General features: G+C 34.0%; 1 protein-coding gene across 2 annotated transcripts in view; it reads right to left on the bottom strand.

Annotated features, from left to right (window-relative positions):
* Window positions 1-14,432, bottom strand: part of CNTNAP4 (contactin associated protein family member 4) — a 202,627-nt gene that overhangs the window by 67,068 nt on the left and 121,127 nt on the right. For both annotated transcript variants that reach the window (XM_077171392.1, XM_054652497.2), the window contains exons 4-7: window positions 9,788-9,935; window positions 3,204-3,407; window positions 2,845-3,029; window positions 1,015-1,158 (exon numbers count right to left, since the gene is read on the bottom strand). In XM_077171392.1, coding sequence (XP_077027507.1) covers window positions 1,015-1,158; window positions 2,845-3,029; window positions 3,204-3,407; window positions 9,788-9,935 — 681 coding nt within the window. The remainder of the gene's footprint in view (window positions 1-1,014; window positions 1,159-2,844; window positions 3,030-3,203; window positions 3,408-9,787; window positions 9,936-14,432) is intronic.

The following is a 14,432-nucleotide window of genomic DNA, read 5'->3' as shown; positions in this document are numbered from 1 at the left end:
CAGATAATTTCATAGATCCCCTTCCACTAGTCCACACAGAGCCTACTATAATTGCCCATTACCCAATATTCATAAGCATCATGGACAGAATACTATGCAGCGGTACAAGCTCACATAATTTTGGAATATTTCAAGTGAATTTTACATGAGAAGATATGCCTCTCAATCATTTCTTCTATGACGGAGACCAAATTTGATTCTTCGTATTCTGAACAGAAATCCAAGTTAAAATATTTGGATCATGGAAGCATTTAATACATTTTTAATTATTCTGAGTTGATTTCCATGACACCTCTGCATTTCCTGCTACTAAATAAACACGTTACAAACAGAGATGACCCTTGTTGTACTGGGAAAAAAAAAACCCAAAACCAACAGCGAAGGACTCAGTAAAATTTCTAGAAAGCCTTTTGTAACACAGAACACATTTGTTTTGTTATTGAAACAGTTTCTATAAAAGGTAGGAATTTGTATAATAGACTTCTGGCCATGTCACAATAAATACATGAAACCCACCAACCTAAACTAAAGGTTTTCAGAAACAGATCAGTATAAACTGAAAAACAGAACTGATCTATCTATCTAAATTTTAACTCTCTGGACAAAGTGGATCAGTGACCTCAGTAATAAAGAACTTAAAAAATGTACTGCTGGTATTCTAATTAGTCAGACACATATTCTTACTACTCTGCTACAAAGCCAAAGATTTGATGGTTTCTGATGCATCTTGTTACTCATTGACTTTTATCACCCAGTTAGAAAGCACACAACAACTGTGGTATCAGACATAGCTAAATATCAGCTAAAGATCTCAAGAATAAAACTCATCCTGCCTTTTCTACTAGGATGAGTCTACTCAGCATAAAATGAAAAGTAGCCCAACTTGGTAATTACTTTATTTTTCTTTCATTACCTAACATAGATTTTACCAAAAACATTGCTAACAGTTGGATTTGAAAGTGGTTGTGATCGTTTTCTCTCTTTTTTATTCTTTCTTAACTATAAATCTCTTACCACAATGTAGATCTGAGATTTATGCCTTCTGGCCAGGTCAATAATGTTCACTCCATTAAAATAAATATTTTCAAAACACCCATGAAAGTTCCTGCGTGATAATGTCCCTGATTTTCCAGGCACTGGGATCCCTCCAAAGCTGAGCTTAGAAAGAGAAGAGAAATCAATAATACTATTAAGTAATTTTCTATGGAAAGAAGTTGACTATACTGTAAGAGCAGAAGTCAAAGACTGGCCTATAATGAATCTGTTACTTGTGTATTTCACTGTATCACATCTACATATTAAAAGAATAGGCTAACAAAAAAATAGGCTATATCAAGTCCAATGTATGTAGCAAATCATTCTGACATTTTGGCTTTTTTTTTCTTCTTCTGATGTATCTGTGTCTTGAATTAGTTGTCAGGGTCCATTACAGCTGTGAAACCGAGAAGAAGGAGGACAAGGCCAAGTACAAGGAGACTATGCAAAGCAGTGTAAAAAGGGAGAAGACAATTAGCAACAATTTCTTCAGAAACTTGACCCTAACTTCTCCACTCTTTGCACACCATAACTACTATAGTAGAAAAGAAGAGTACATCAAATTACATTATTCTAGGACAGATTTGAAACAAACTAAAGGAGACACATTTTCCCTTTCAAAATGCTTAGGCTGTGCAGTTCTTTTGTATGGTGCTGTAAAATTACTTATTTCAGAAAGAGATTGGAAGATTTAACAAAAATAAAAACCCATTGAGAGCTACTAAATTCAAGAAAATCATTCTGTCTAAATACATCCCTGTCCTAAGGCAAAAGCTGCTAGAAAGCAGTAAATTATTTTAGAAAAGCACTGCCACAATCGTGACCTTAGTTCTTCTCTAGTAAATGTTTTAACTCTTTTACACCATCAGAAATAGGATTCCAGGATAAGTGAACATTGAGCTCACATATTCCAAAGCTATTCTAGACAACATTGTAAAAAAGGTCAGTCTAAACTATTAACCTTTTAATTTTTAATTTTTTTTTTTAAACAAACTGCCAACCAGTTATTTTCCTCTTTTGGTTTTTTTTTTAAATTAGTATGATCCTCCAAACTTTGATATTATGATTTACATTCAGAAATTCTGAGCAGATATTTTTTGAAATGGAATAAAGCAGACACAGAACAGCATGACATCTTGCTCTAAAATGCTTAAAAATTGGAATGAGTACAACAAAGTCTGCAGGTTCCTGACATTCTGCTCTATCATTTATTGTCTTATCCAACAAACAGTATAGGGCAAACATAAAGCAGCCAGTCATCACATTACAACTGTGAAATAGTGGTATTTTTAACCACAGGCAGGAAATTTTCACAGCACATTACATCTACTACTGTTCACGAATTTACTATTTGTGCAAGAAAAATTTTTTCACAGTATAATTTTCAAATCTAACAGGGATTTCAGTCTTGGTATAAATATTTCTACAACAGTTTTTATACTGACATTGCAATTTTAATCAAGTTTTATATTCATAACATTAATATTTATTAAATCATAGTGCTGAATTGGGTCTCATTCATTATGTTTACAATATTGTTTATCACATTTGCAGCTCTATTAAAACAAAGGTATTAAAATAATGAATTCTGAGATGAAAAAGATGGTCTTTTGAAAATACTGAGTTGAGTCTAGTGGAAGATTTGTACTCCAAGAACATCTCTTTTTTTTTATTAATTCCCTTGACAGACAGAGAATCCCCAAGGTCTTAAGGACTACAAACTTCCTTAAGTTCTGTTTCCTTTGCCTGTTTCAGTGCATTTGCATAACAAAGGTAATAAATGTAATAAAGGAAAGGTAATTTTCACACCTCATAATCAAGGTCCAAATAACTGAATTCTCCTTTTGCATGAAAATGATGAGTGTGTTTATCCACTGTAAAGTTTACTTGATTGTTAAAATGCTCAATGAGAACAGAATGCCAGTGTTGATCATCCAAAAGGCTGCCCAGCGTAATATTAATTTGGGCATTAGGAGGATGAGTTTTAGTATCACCTTGAAAGAAGAAAAATAAAAACTATTAATTTCATTGAAAAAATAAAATTATTAAAAAATATACTGCTAGTTTATCATACTTCATACATTAAAATCCACTTAACAGTTTAAGAGAAATTTTAGTCAAATAATGCCTAGTAACTATATTAGACTTTATGAGACTATAGCTGTTACCTAAATTAATGAGTAGGGACAGCTTCCCTTTAGTTAATTCCATGGTGATGTGGTCTCCATTTTGTCCTTCTCTGTGGAGGAGAATTCCATCACTTTGCATTGTCTTAAACTTCAGAGAAATCACATCTTTCAGTGTATTAATGAGTTTTTTATTTAATGTGTAAATTAGACAACTTTTCCCATCAAAGCCAACCACCTCAGACCCTAGAAGTAAAGAAATGAAAGATAATGTATAATGCTATGTCTAAAAGAAACAATTGCATGTTACTTCAATATGGTATGAAGTTCCATCACTAACACCTGTAGATCACTTGTGCACAGTAAATTGTACTTTATTTTTTCCCCATATATTAAGACTGTTGTGTTTTAATGATGATGGTATAACTAGATAATAAAACCATGTGAGAAGAGATCTGGCATCTATTCAAATCTATGTTGGTTATCATATGCTGGTCTTCCTTTTCTTGGAGCTATAAAGTACTTTGACCATTTCTGTTTTTACTTGTACTCTTAGGCTGAAAATTGCTATTAATTTATATGCAATTCATTCAAATGAATAAAATCAAGACAAAAAAAAAAAAAGCCAAGGCTTTTGACTTTCAGGAAAGGAATGAAATAGGTCTAACTGATTTTATCCCAATATTATAAAAGAATATCCATCAAAATCAGTACAGATTGAACAAGACACACACCAAGGAACTGGTAACACTATAAAAAGCTCATAGAGTATTCACAGTTCATATGTAATGAAGAAAAAAGTAATTACCCTTGAAAAATACATTTTTGAAGTGAATGAAGATGTAAGGATAGGCAATAAAATATGGAGTTGTTTTTCAACTGACTGGTTGACTTCTTGCAAGTCAAGGGAAACCCATTACCTATTTACTAACTTTATATAATTTCACGATAAATATTTCTCCATATCTTCAGCATGAAAATGGAATGAATTCAAATTACCTCTTGTACTTTAGGTTACTAATTTATATTCCATTTTCACAAAGCTCTTGTCAAGTGAATGCGCTTATGTTTTTAAATATAGTTTCTTGATTTTCTTTATATCTTGATAATGAAGAACTAATTTATCAAATGGACAATGAATAAATATGATGTTCTACCTAAATATGAACCCTAGATTTTACTTCATTTTGTCACTGAATGAATGTGGACAGCAAAAGTGTTAATTAATGTTGAATTAAAATAAGGAATGTGATGTAGAATAGCTTCAATAAAGACTTCAGTAAGACCACTTGTACATTTATATACATCTATCATACCAGCTACTTAGTAGGCAATGATAACTGTAGGATTGGGAACATACTCTTTTTATTGGGACAGAGTATAAAGAACATTAATATGGCTTTCCAAAATCCCTTACACTATTCTGCAGCATTGGTTCCTAAGAAGCAATACCTGCTTTGTCTAAATTTGGAAAATAAAGAAAATTAAATTTTGCCCCTGCTCTCATCCCATGAATTAATGGAGATTGAAAAATTGTTGCAGATGGCAATCAAAATTCTTGTCACAGAATTTTGATTGCCAGGTCTTGTCTTCACCATCCATTAATTACCCTTAGAAATATATTTAAAGAGGTGTGAGAAAGACAGCTTGGGTGTCCTGCAGGATTATAAGGATAAATAGAATGTGGGCACATATCCAGATTACCATAAGATTTTTCTCTCTTATTTACCAACTACTTGCAACTTACTGGACTTCAAAATCCTCTACATGGATTTTCTCTACTGTTGTAAATAAGAAAAATAAAACAAGTGGACTTGTTCTATGAACACTCATCTTTTGTTTCCACAATTGGCAGTGTCTTCCTTATATCAATGTGAAATAAATCCTTAGTGAACTATGAAAATATCTTTGGAAATCACAAAATGCCCCTGAGAAACTGGAAATTCTGGAGGTCTCACATACCACAGGACGAAGAATCCTAGTGATTCTGAGCAAAAGTTTTAGTTGAAATGTCTTCAAAACACTTTTTTATCTTTATATCAATTGAAATCAATGCTAATGTTCTACAAAGAAAAAAACCTTAAAGCAATGCAAACCAACTGGCATTATTCCAGTTATGAAGAGAATATGAAGTCCTTTCTTTGACTGATGTAACTGTAATGCTGACTTAAAGCATTTCAGTCAGGTAGGAAATGCTGAAAAAGCCTCAATACAACTAGAAATTATAGAAAACAAAAGGGTTTGAGCAGTATCTGCAGCGCTTTTTGTTAGGTATCATAGCAGACATAACTGAGAATTTTTAATGTGCGTTATAAATTTATTTTCCAGTTACCTATATTCTACTACTTTATACATTTGTAATTTTCAGATTTAAACCTATCTTTCTGCCTGCCAGGGCAAAAAAATCCCCACCTTTTTGTTTCTTTGATTTCTATTTTTAGACTACCAGATTTTAGAGGATGAAATAAGAGAGTACTGTAATAAATAGGGGAAATTGTAAGCTAAACACATTCCTAATATCCCTTTTTTTTAGTGTCATGACATAGCTTAACCTTAACTGTGTTTTACATGGCTTAATTGTCACAATCTGGCATTTCAGGAACAAGAAACAGGAAATGTCAGTAGAGATTCATTGTTCTCTTTTGTACACACTAAACAGAAAGAACTATCAGGCAGAGGCTTCAGACGGATTTTGGGCTGAGGTTCAGCACAGATTATTTGCAGTGCAGTCATGGCACAAGCAGATGTTTTATCATGTGATGCTTTATCAGTTCACATGAAGGTAGGTTTAACACCTGGAGGTAGAAAACAAACTTTGTTTCTTTCTTTCTTTTCTTTTCTTTTCTTCCTTCCTTCCTTCCTTCCTTCCTTCCTTCCTTCCTTCCTTCCTTCCTTCCTTCCTTCCTTCCTTCCTTCCTTCCTTCCTTCCTTCCTTCCTTCCTTCCGCCACTTCCTTCCTTCCTTCCTTCCTTCCTTCCTTCCTTCCGCCACTTCCTTCCTTCCTTCCTTCCTTCCTTCCTTCCTTCCTTCCTTCCTTCCTTCCTTCCTTCCTTCCTTCCTTCCTTCCTTCCTTCCTTCCTTCCTTCCTTCCTTCCTTCCTTCTGCCACTTCCGCCACTTCCGCCACTTCCGCCACTTCCTTCCTTCCGCCACTTCCTTCCTTCCGCCACTTCCTTCCTTCACTTCCTTCCTTCACTTCCTTCCACCACTTCCTTCCGCCACTTCCTTACGCCACTTCCTTACGCCACTTCCTTCCTTCCACCACTTTCTTCCTTCCGCCACTTCCTTCCTTCCGCCACTTCCTTCTGCCACTTCCTTCCACCACTTTCTTCCTTCCGCCACTTCCTTCCTTCCTGCTTTCCTGCCTTCCTTCTGCCACTTCCTTCTGCCACTTCCTTCCTTCCTTCCACCACTTCCTTCCTTCTGCCACTTCCTTCCTTCCCTCCCTTTCCTTCCTTTTTTCTTTCTCTCTTTCCTTTCTTTCTTCCATTTCTTTCTTTCTTTTCTTTCCTGCCTTCCTTCCTGCCTGCCTGTCTGCCTCCCTCCGACCTTTCTGTTCTTTAAATGATTATAGAACATGAGTAAAAAAACTAAGAAACATTGCAATGACATCATAGTGAGCAGGGAGAAGAACTCAAAGAAAAGAAAAAAAAAAGGGAACTCTTAAAATATTTCATCTAAGTCCATAACTAACTGCCCTTATTTGGCCTTTCTACTCAATAAATGCTGAGACAAAAATGGAAGGGCTTGTCTGGATGCGCACTTTACAAACACCTAAAATGTGACAGTCCTTGATCTAAAAAGTAGAAAACACGTTCCATGTAAAAAAACCAAAACAAAACAAAACAAAACAAAAGACCAAAAAACCCCCCATAATAATCTGCTACATCCTACAGGAAAATATAATATCCTACAGGAAAATATAATGAGTATTACCAAGCCTTACTGAGACTATAATTAAAGGCTAAACGCTATTTTTGAGAATACTAGGCAACACTAGTTATTCAGAGCAGGCATTTGACTGGAAGACAGCAAATTTGAAGTGGTGTCAAAATTTTCCCTGTAAGTACGACTTCATTAAGACAGTAATGACTTTTTTAGAACATAGAGACATACATTTTTCACATCGCTTTATGATGTAGAGAGATCTACATACTGTATTCTCACAAGTTTAGTTTTAGTTGTGTAATTTCTAGCAGGTAAGACTGAAGAATAAAATTAGTGCATTTGCACTTGAATACAGAATGCAGTTCACATACTTGACAGTAAATGAAAAGAGAGTTGTTTACTCTTAAAATCTAATATGCAGTGAGAGTTCCCTGAAGAAAAGGATGAGAAAATGGGACATGTAAAACATGTGAATCAAAGCTAAAGTAGATAATATTGGCATTTCTACTTTTTTTTTTCTGGTCCCACTTTGAAAAGTACAGTCATTCAAAAAGAGCCAGGCATAATTACTGTAACAATAACTGCATGTCATCATTGTGCCTGATAAATAGAGAAAAAGACTGCAGAGAAAGAATTAAGCTTTAACATTTTAAAATAATTTTTAAACTGTAAATCTATAATCACCTGGTTTGTCTTCAATGGCAACCAGTGAATTTACCTAGTAAAGGCACTTGGTAATCAGTAGATGTTCAAAAAAAATACAGAGATGATAAGAAGTCTGCAATTCATTTGGAATGATAGCAGTTATAGATAGGGGGAAAAAGCATTCCTAGAACACCCATTATCATTAATTCAAATCAAATCTTAAAAAACTTTATAAAAATTACATATTTTTGATGACATCGTGTTCGTCACATACTGCATTATAGTGAATAATGGATCAAGTAAATATTCATTTTAAATTCATCCTAATCTTGGAAGATAACCATAGTTGATTTACCTCTATAAGCTGTCTATAGGATACATTCTGTGCCACATATGTAGCATGGAAAAAAATATAATCTTCCTCAAAAATAGTTAATGGCTACACAAAAATACTTCATAACTGCTTATTCTAAATGTTTTCTTTTTTCAGTTGCATGGACGCTTTTCTTTATTTGTCCTTTAGACTCACAGAGTTTTCCAGTGGTGGGCAACAAGCATGACACAGAAGAGAGCCATAATGTGGATCTTGCAAGAGAAAATTATGATAGTGAATATAAATAATCTGACTTTTAGGCATGGTCAAAAGAGAGCTCTTCAGTATGAAAATGTTTGAGAGCAAAACTGAGTGAAGATTTAAATGTTATCACATGCACAAGGTGAAGGACTGTGAAGAAGCAAAGTTGATGACTATCAAGGAATTTTAAAGTGAAGCTTAAAGAAGAAAGACTATTCTGCCATCATGTACCACAGAAATCAGGTCTCAAATAGAAGATTTAGATGAGATTTTAGCTTTGAATGATAAATTCATTTGTCTACCCTCAATTTTTAAACTTTGGTTGTTCTGAAACTTAAAGGAGTTGAGGATAAGTTGAATCATGATCATATTTCTCAGTTACTCAATTTTCAAGGCCATTTTCTCAGATTTTTCTAGGAATCATAAGTCATGTTCCCAGTCTCAAGGCAGCTGTCACTGAGGAATTTTGTGTGAGCCTTTCAGTCTCTTCCTCTGGCATGAGATGTTTGTTTTCTGGGATGAGGAAGTTTACCTGATTTCTGAGGTGACCTAATCTCCTGCATCCAGGTTTAAATTTTCAATATCCTTAGTTCACTACCTTCTACCAATTTTAAAAATTCAAGTTTAAGGCAGAAAGCCGAGAGATATGTTATTCTTATGTACACTTAAAAGTCAGATAAAAATACACGGCAATAGAAAACAGGTATACGGAGACCATCCAAAAGAAATCAACCGTACAAAATATAACTTAAATAAGGAAGTTGAAAAAGAACCCTGAAACAAAACAAAAAAGAACAACAGATAAAAGTATGCACAAAAATCAGTTAAAGAGGTTGCTAAAATAAATTCTGTTTCCATCATGGAGAAAAGATGTGAAGAAAAAAAAGCACTAAAAAACTTACATAGAGGAATTTTTTAAAAAATTCCATGGATGAAAAACTGCAAAAGGAAGATGTCAGGAATATTTACACTGTCCACCCAATCAATAAAACCACGACACTTATGCAATCTACTTTCAAAGGCTTATGTCAGTCATTGAGGGCACAAAAGCCATTCTAAATACATAAAATATATAAAATATAAATACATAAAAAACTTGGAAGTGTACTTCAGTTTTTTATTTGTGGATCTATCTAGTTGTACTCTTACTCTCTCAAGATCTAGACCATATAGATTTAAAATTGTAAACATTTAGCATTGTAAACATTTAGCATTGTAAACATTTGGCCTTCAGATAGATAGCAAGTATTTTACAACTATGACAAAAAAAAGGAACAGTTTGCATAAAATCAGGAATTGGATTTTGTCCACACCATTCATTCCAATACAGAAAGTACAGGAAAATAGGCATCACATATTGACAGCTTATGTAGAAATAATGTAGTATGTACATAAACTTATTAATTCAGTTTTATTTGAGATTAAATTTAGCTTTAGAAATCTACTTTCAAATGCAATTTAGGCAGCCAAAGACATTGATGAAGATTAATTTCATTTAGCTGACTCAGAAATAAACTTACTATATGTGCATCCGTACACTTCAATGCGCATTCCAATCCTGCCATTTGGATTCCAGTCCAAAGGCACAAAACGGAGGAATCTTGCTTTAATAGAATGCTGAAGCTTATAGTACACAACACTGTCTGCATTTGTGTTTCCAGAAAAGGCCTAGAAGAAAATGAAAAAGAAATCAGCCACATCCACATTGAATACAGAAATATATGGAAGTATCACTCATCTTTTAATTTTATATATTTAACTTCCATTTCATCTGGCAAGCAGTCAAGCACAGGAATAAAATGCAATTGTCAGTGAATTTCACAGGAACATCAGAATGATTCAATATTGATGATTTTTTGGATAAAGTGTTAACTTATCTGTGTATTTAGGACTGATGTCCCATGCAGCAAAGTATTTAACAGCTTCTAAAATTTCAGTGAACAAACCCTGCTAACCCCAACATTCCTGTCAAAAAACACATGGAATATCCTCACATTTCAGGGCATGGCTCTGTGGAACACTTTAGCATAAGAAAACTGAGTGATGTGTACAATTTCCTTCTACTGAAAGGCTAAATGGATTTCATTGCAAGCCTATGTTTCAAATGCATAGCATGCTGTTTTTAAAATGGTCTTATATTGACAGGTCATGGTAATAAAAGACTTGTTTCCAACTAAAGAATCCAAATTGTAAAAAGGATGTGTTTCAGTGTCCTGTTAAAAAAGAAGAATCTTTATTTCAGTTTTTTAACAAGGAACGTGAAAGAAAAAAAGTAAACTTTTTTTGCAGTATTTAACTGATAAAACGACTTTCCCATTTTCTTACATAAAAAACCCCAGAGATACATAAAAATTTAAAGAAGAAATTAAAAAAAATCTGTAATAATAAGCTATAGCATTCTAAAAACTGGAGAATATTTTCTGATTTATCAGAGTTGTGTGGTGTTCTTTTGTCATTATCTGTTTATGGTATGTGAAGCATGAAGAATTTGTTCAGACATTTTGAATCCAAGTATCTGATGGCTCTCTGGAATATTTAGATGAGCAGTATTTAAAAGATTACACCTCTCTGCCTGTATGAACAGTACTGTTGCCATAGCTATAAGCCACAGATGTTGCAGCTGGAGAAGTACATAGCAACCAACATCTTTAGGTATGCAGCTTCTCTTTCCATAAGTTTTAGAAACAAAGATGAGCTTCACTGCATTCATTATTTATCTTTCTATACACAGATCATTGCACCGTCTCTCTCCTGTAGTAGTAAAATTTCAGTAAATTCTAATCTCTAAACTTTCAATGGGAAAAAAAAAATATATAAAAAGACCCAAAACCAGACCAACCAACCAAAATGAAAACCAAAACAGTTACTGAATTGGCTTATTTAAGCTAACCTATCAGGCTAGCAATGAGCAATGCGAGTTAGTGACTTTGAATATCCATTTTTAGCTTCATGCTTTGTAATTCCATTAAAACAGTACCTAAAGGTGGAAATATAACAAAAATCAGAGGAAACCTACTACTTGGAGGGTGAGACCCTTCCAGACCTCTTGTCCCTTCAAATCCTATTTGCAGTCTGTAACAAATATAACTGCCCATGAAAGTGCCAATTAGTTTGTTGACTGAACCAGAAACAGGCCCCAAGTTTAAGTACTGCAAGCAAATGAAGTGTTCAGTTAAGATTTAAATTTTTGCAAAATTGCTTTTGGAGAGAAGCCACCTCATAAAAATTAATTTAAGTTTTGAAAACAGACTGTATGTGGCTTGATATTTTTGCTGTAGGGTATATTTAGACTGTGGTTTTTTTAATTCAAAATTTGGGTTTTGGCTTCAACAATAACCTAAAAATACTTCAGATTACTTCTTTAACACCATTCAGAATAGCTAGTTTAGAAAACAGGGTTTTTTTCTGTAATTTTACAAGGCTTTTATCTGGGAAAACCACATTTTGCAGTGTATCAATTGTACTGAGTATTAAATGGGTCTTTATTTCTTTTTTTAAACAGCCTAAAGGTTAAAATAAGTATTTGATTTTTTTTCAGTACAAGACCGTTTCAAAAAAAGAGAGGACAAAATCAGACTGCTTTTTCTCTAGGTTACAGACAGTATTAAAGGTGTACCTGAAACCTATGAAAGTATCCTGTAAGCTTTTTAGAGGAGAATTATATTCAATGTTTCAGACAGTCCTGTCTTTACAGTAGAACATACTTACTGTTTCATGGTCCAATCCAGCAATCTTTAAAACATAGAATTTATAACCATATAATGAGCTTCTTTCATTCTACCTCTCTTTTTTAGACCGTTCAGACCACTTCACTCTTATGCCAAACCATGTATAGGGAATGTGCTTTAGATTATCCTCACAACCTACACAGATATCTAATGGTTAAAAAGATGTCATGTGGCCCTCTGTTAATAGGAATAACACACCTAATAATTGCACCTAATAAACACTGTTTAAAATGTTGGCATAAATATTAATAAGGTCATACACTTAACCCAATATAACTGTTTGTTGACTCTTATTGATGTATTTACATCAACTACATATTATACTGCTTCCTAATAGCTTGAAAACATACCATCTTCCTTAAAGAATGCAGTTTTTGAAACACTGAAATACTATATTGCAGTTTAGCTGTAAACAGTAACAGGGCCACTTAGCAGCAGAGATATCTAGATAAGTAACACTCCACAACATATTTTATTGCATGAAGTGAAAGTATTCTGGGCTGTACTGAAGCCTGCACTGAGAGCCTGAACTGCTCTCGGACTTGGAGAGTTTAACTGTCCTACCCAATTTCTAACCCAGTAACTTCTTTATCTCAAGCCACTTTAACCCTGCTTGGAAGACAGAATTATTCAATTCATTATGGTGTCAGAAATCACAGATGCACTCTGGAGTGGTAGATCTAAGTCCTGTCCATAGGAGGGCATTGGCAAGCTCAGAATGATAGTGACGGTAAGCTTGCATCAAGACAAGGTAAAAAAGCTCCTTGGTTTCTCTGTCCATCCTCTATGTAGAAAGCACATGTTGGTATCGACCAGGGGATAATATAGGCATCCTGTCCAAAACTTTCCCACCAATCAAAACTTCTCCCAGAAATCAAACTGTGTAGGACCCACAATTCAGATAATCTAGAGGACATGACCTTTATTTACAAATATAACTTTACTGTATAATATACTAAATAGACACTGTAAAAAATAATACTAAATAATATGCACAAAGCTTTTACGTATGTTGTGTACCCATTGCAGTAAATATACTTATTACAAATATTATTTTTAAAAATGTACAGATATAAATAAATATAGGTATACTTGGCTGCAAAGCCCCGTGTAGTGATTAATAACAAGTACTGGAACAGGACCAAACCTGCATAACTTTGTTGGAAGAGAAGTTGTGGTACTAGTGTACCTCAGGATGGGTCTAACTTCATCATGTGGTTTATAAGTTCTAGTACCAACCACAGAAAAAATCAGCGTGAAGTAACTTGGAACTGTTTGCATAAACTACTGCATTAAAAAAATGTTGCAGGATTAACTAATCTCTCCCATTTTCTCCCAATACATCTAAATTACATCCAAGTTTATATTACTGTTTAAATTATTTATATCTCAGTACAAAAAAGGAGTACCTATTCCAGATAACCTAGTACACAGTACAAGTACACATCAACTGACAGGTTTTCTGAACTAGATTCCAAACACTCGGACTCATCTTTCTCATCCTATTACCACTGTGATGAGTCATTGCTAGTCTATTAAAGTTGCTCCCCAAAGTCAACAACTATGAACTTTTCAGTTAAAGTGAAAAAATATGAAAGTCCTTCACTCTGACCAGAGAACACTGTACTAGATAATTGCCTCCTTTCTTAGATGTCTGCATTGCAATTATAGGGCTAAGACAAAATGATCACAAATGTTAAATTAACAGATTTTTAAGACTTCGTTGGTTATAAATGATATATGCAAAAGCTAGCTGATATGTTTCATATAAAATAATAACAGTGATATTATACTGAGAAGCCCTGTGCCATAAGTTACTCACTTATGAAAGTGTACCTTTCACTAAATCTTTGTTTGAAGATACAGTTGAAATATAGTAGTGTTACATTAAATTGATCAAAACACACAGCAGTTACACGTACTCATAAATCTGAGTGTTCGTAATGTCTTTTGTAAAGAAAGGACAGCACATATTAATGACAACCTGATTAATATAGACCAGACAGACAGAAAAAAAACTTAGCAGAAAACCATCATAAATTGTTGTTCCAGTCAATGTTCACTGCTTGTACCACCTAAATCCCCATTCCTGTACTTACAGCTTTCCATCACTGTCACTCAGAGACAGGATAGTGGGGTAAATTATATCAATACTCTTTCAGTCTATCTCTTTCTCTTATTTCTTTACATATGGAGTGTTTTATTCACTGTCATGGTTCTTCCTCTTTTTTTGTCATCTTTCACTATGTGAGTGGAATATTAGCAAACTTTACATAAGTTCCAGAATAGCTCCAGAATTAAGAGATGAAGAGAGGATGAGACCACACTTATCAGTTAATTTATCAAATGTGACACCTGGTATTTCTAAATGGACTCCAGATATTACTTCTGCCTTCTGTTTTGTTTGGGGTGTTTTTTTGGGGGGGGGGGTTCTTTT

This window comes from Agelaius phoeniceus, chromosome Z, assembly GCF_051311805.1.
Source record: "Agelaius phoeniceus isolate bAgePho1 chromosome Z, bAgePho1.hap1, whole genome shotgun sequence".
Taxonomy (NCBI): domain Eukaryota; kingdom Metazoa; phylum Chordata; class Aves; order Passeriformes; family Icteridae; genus Agelaius; species Agelaius phoeniceus.
Note: the sequence above shows the minus strand (reverse complement) of the source record. Positions and strands in the feature narration are given on the sequence as shown.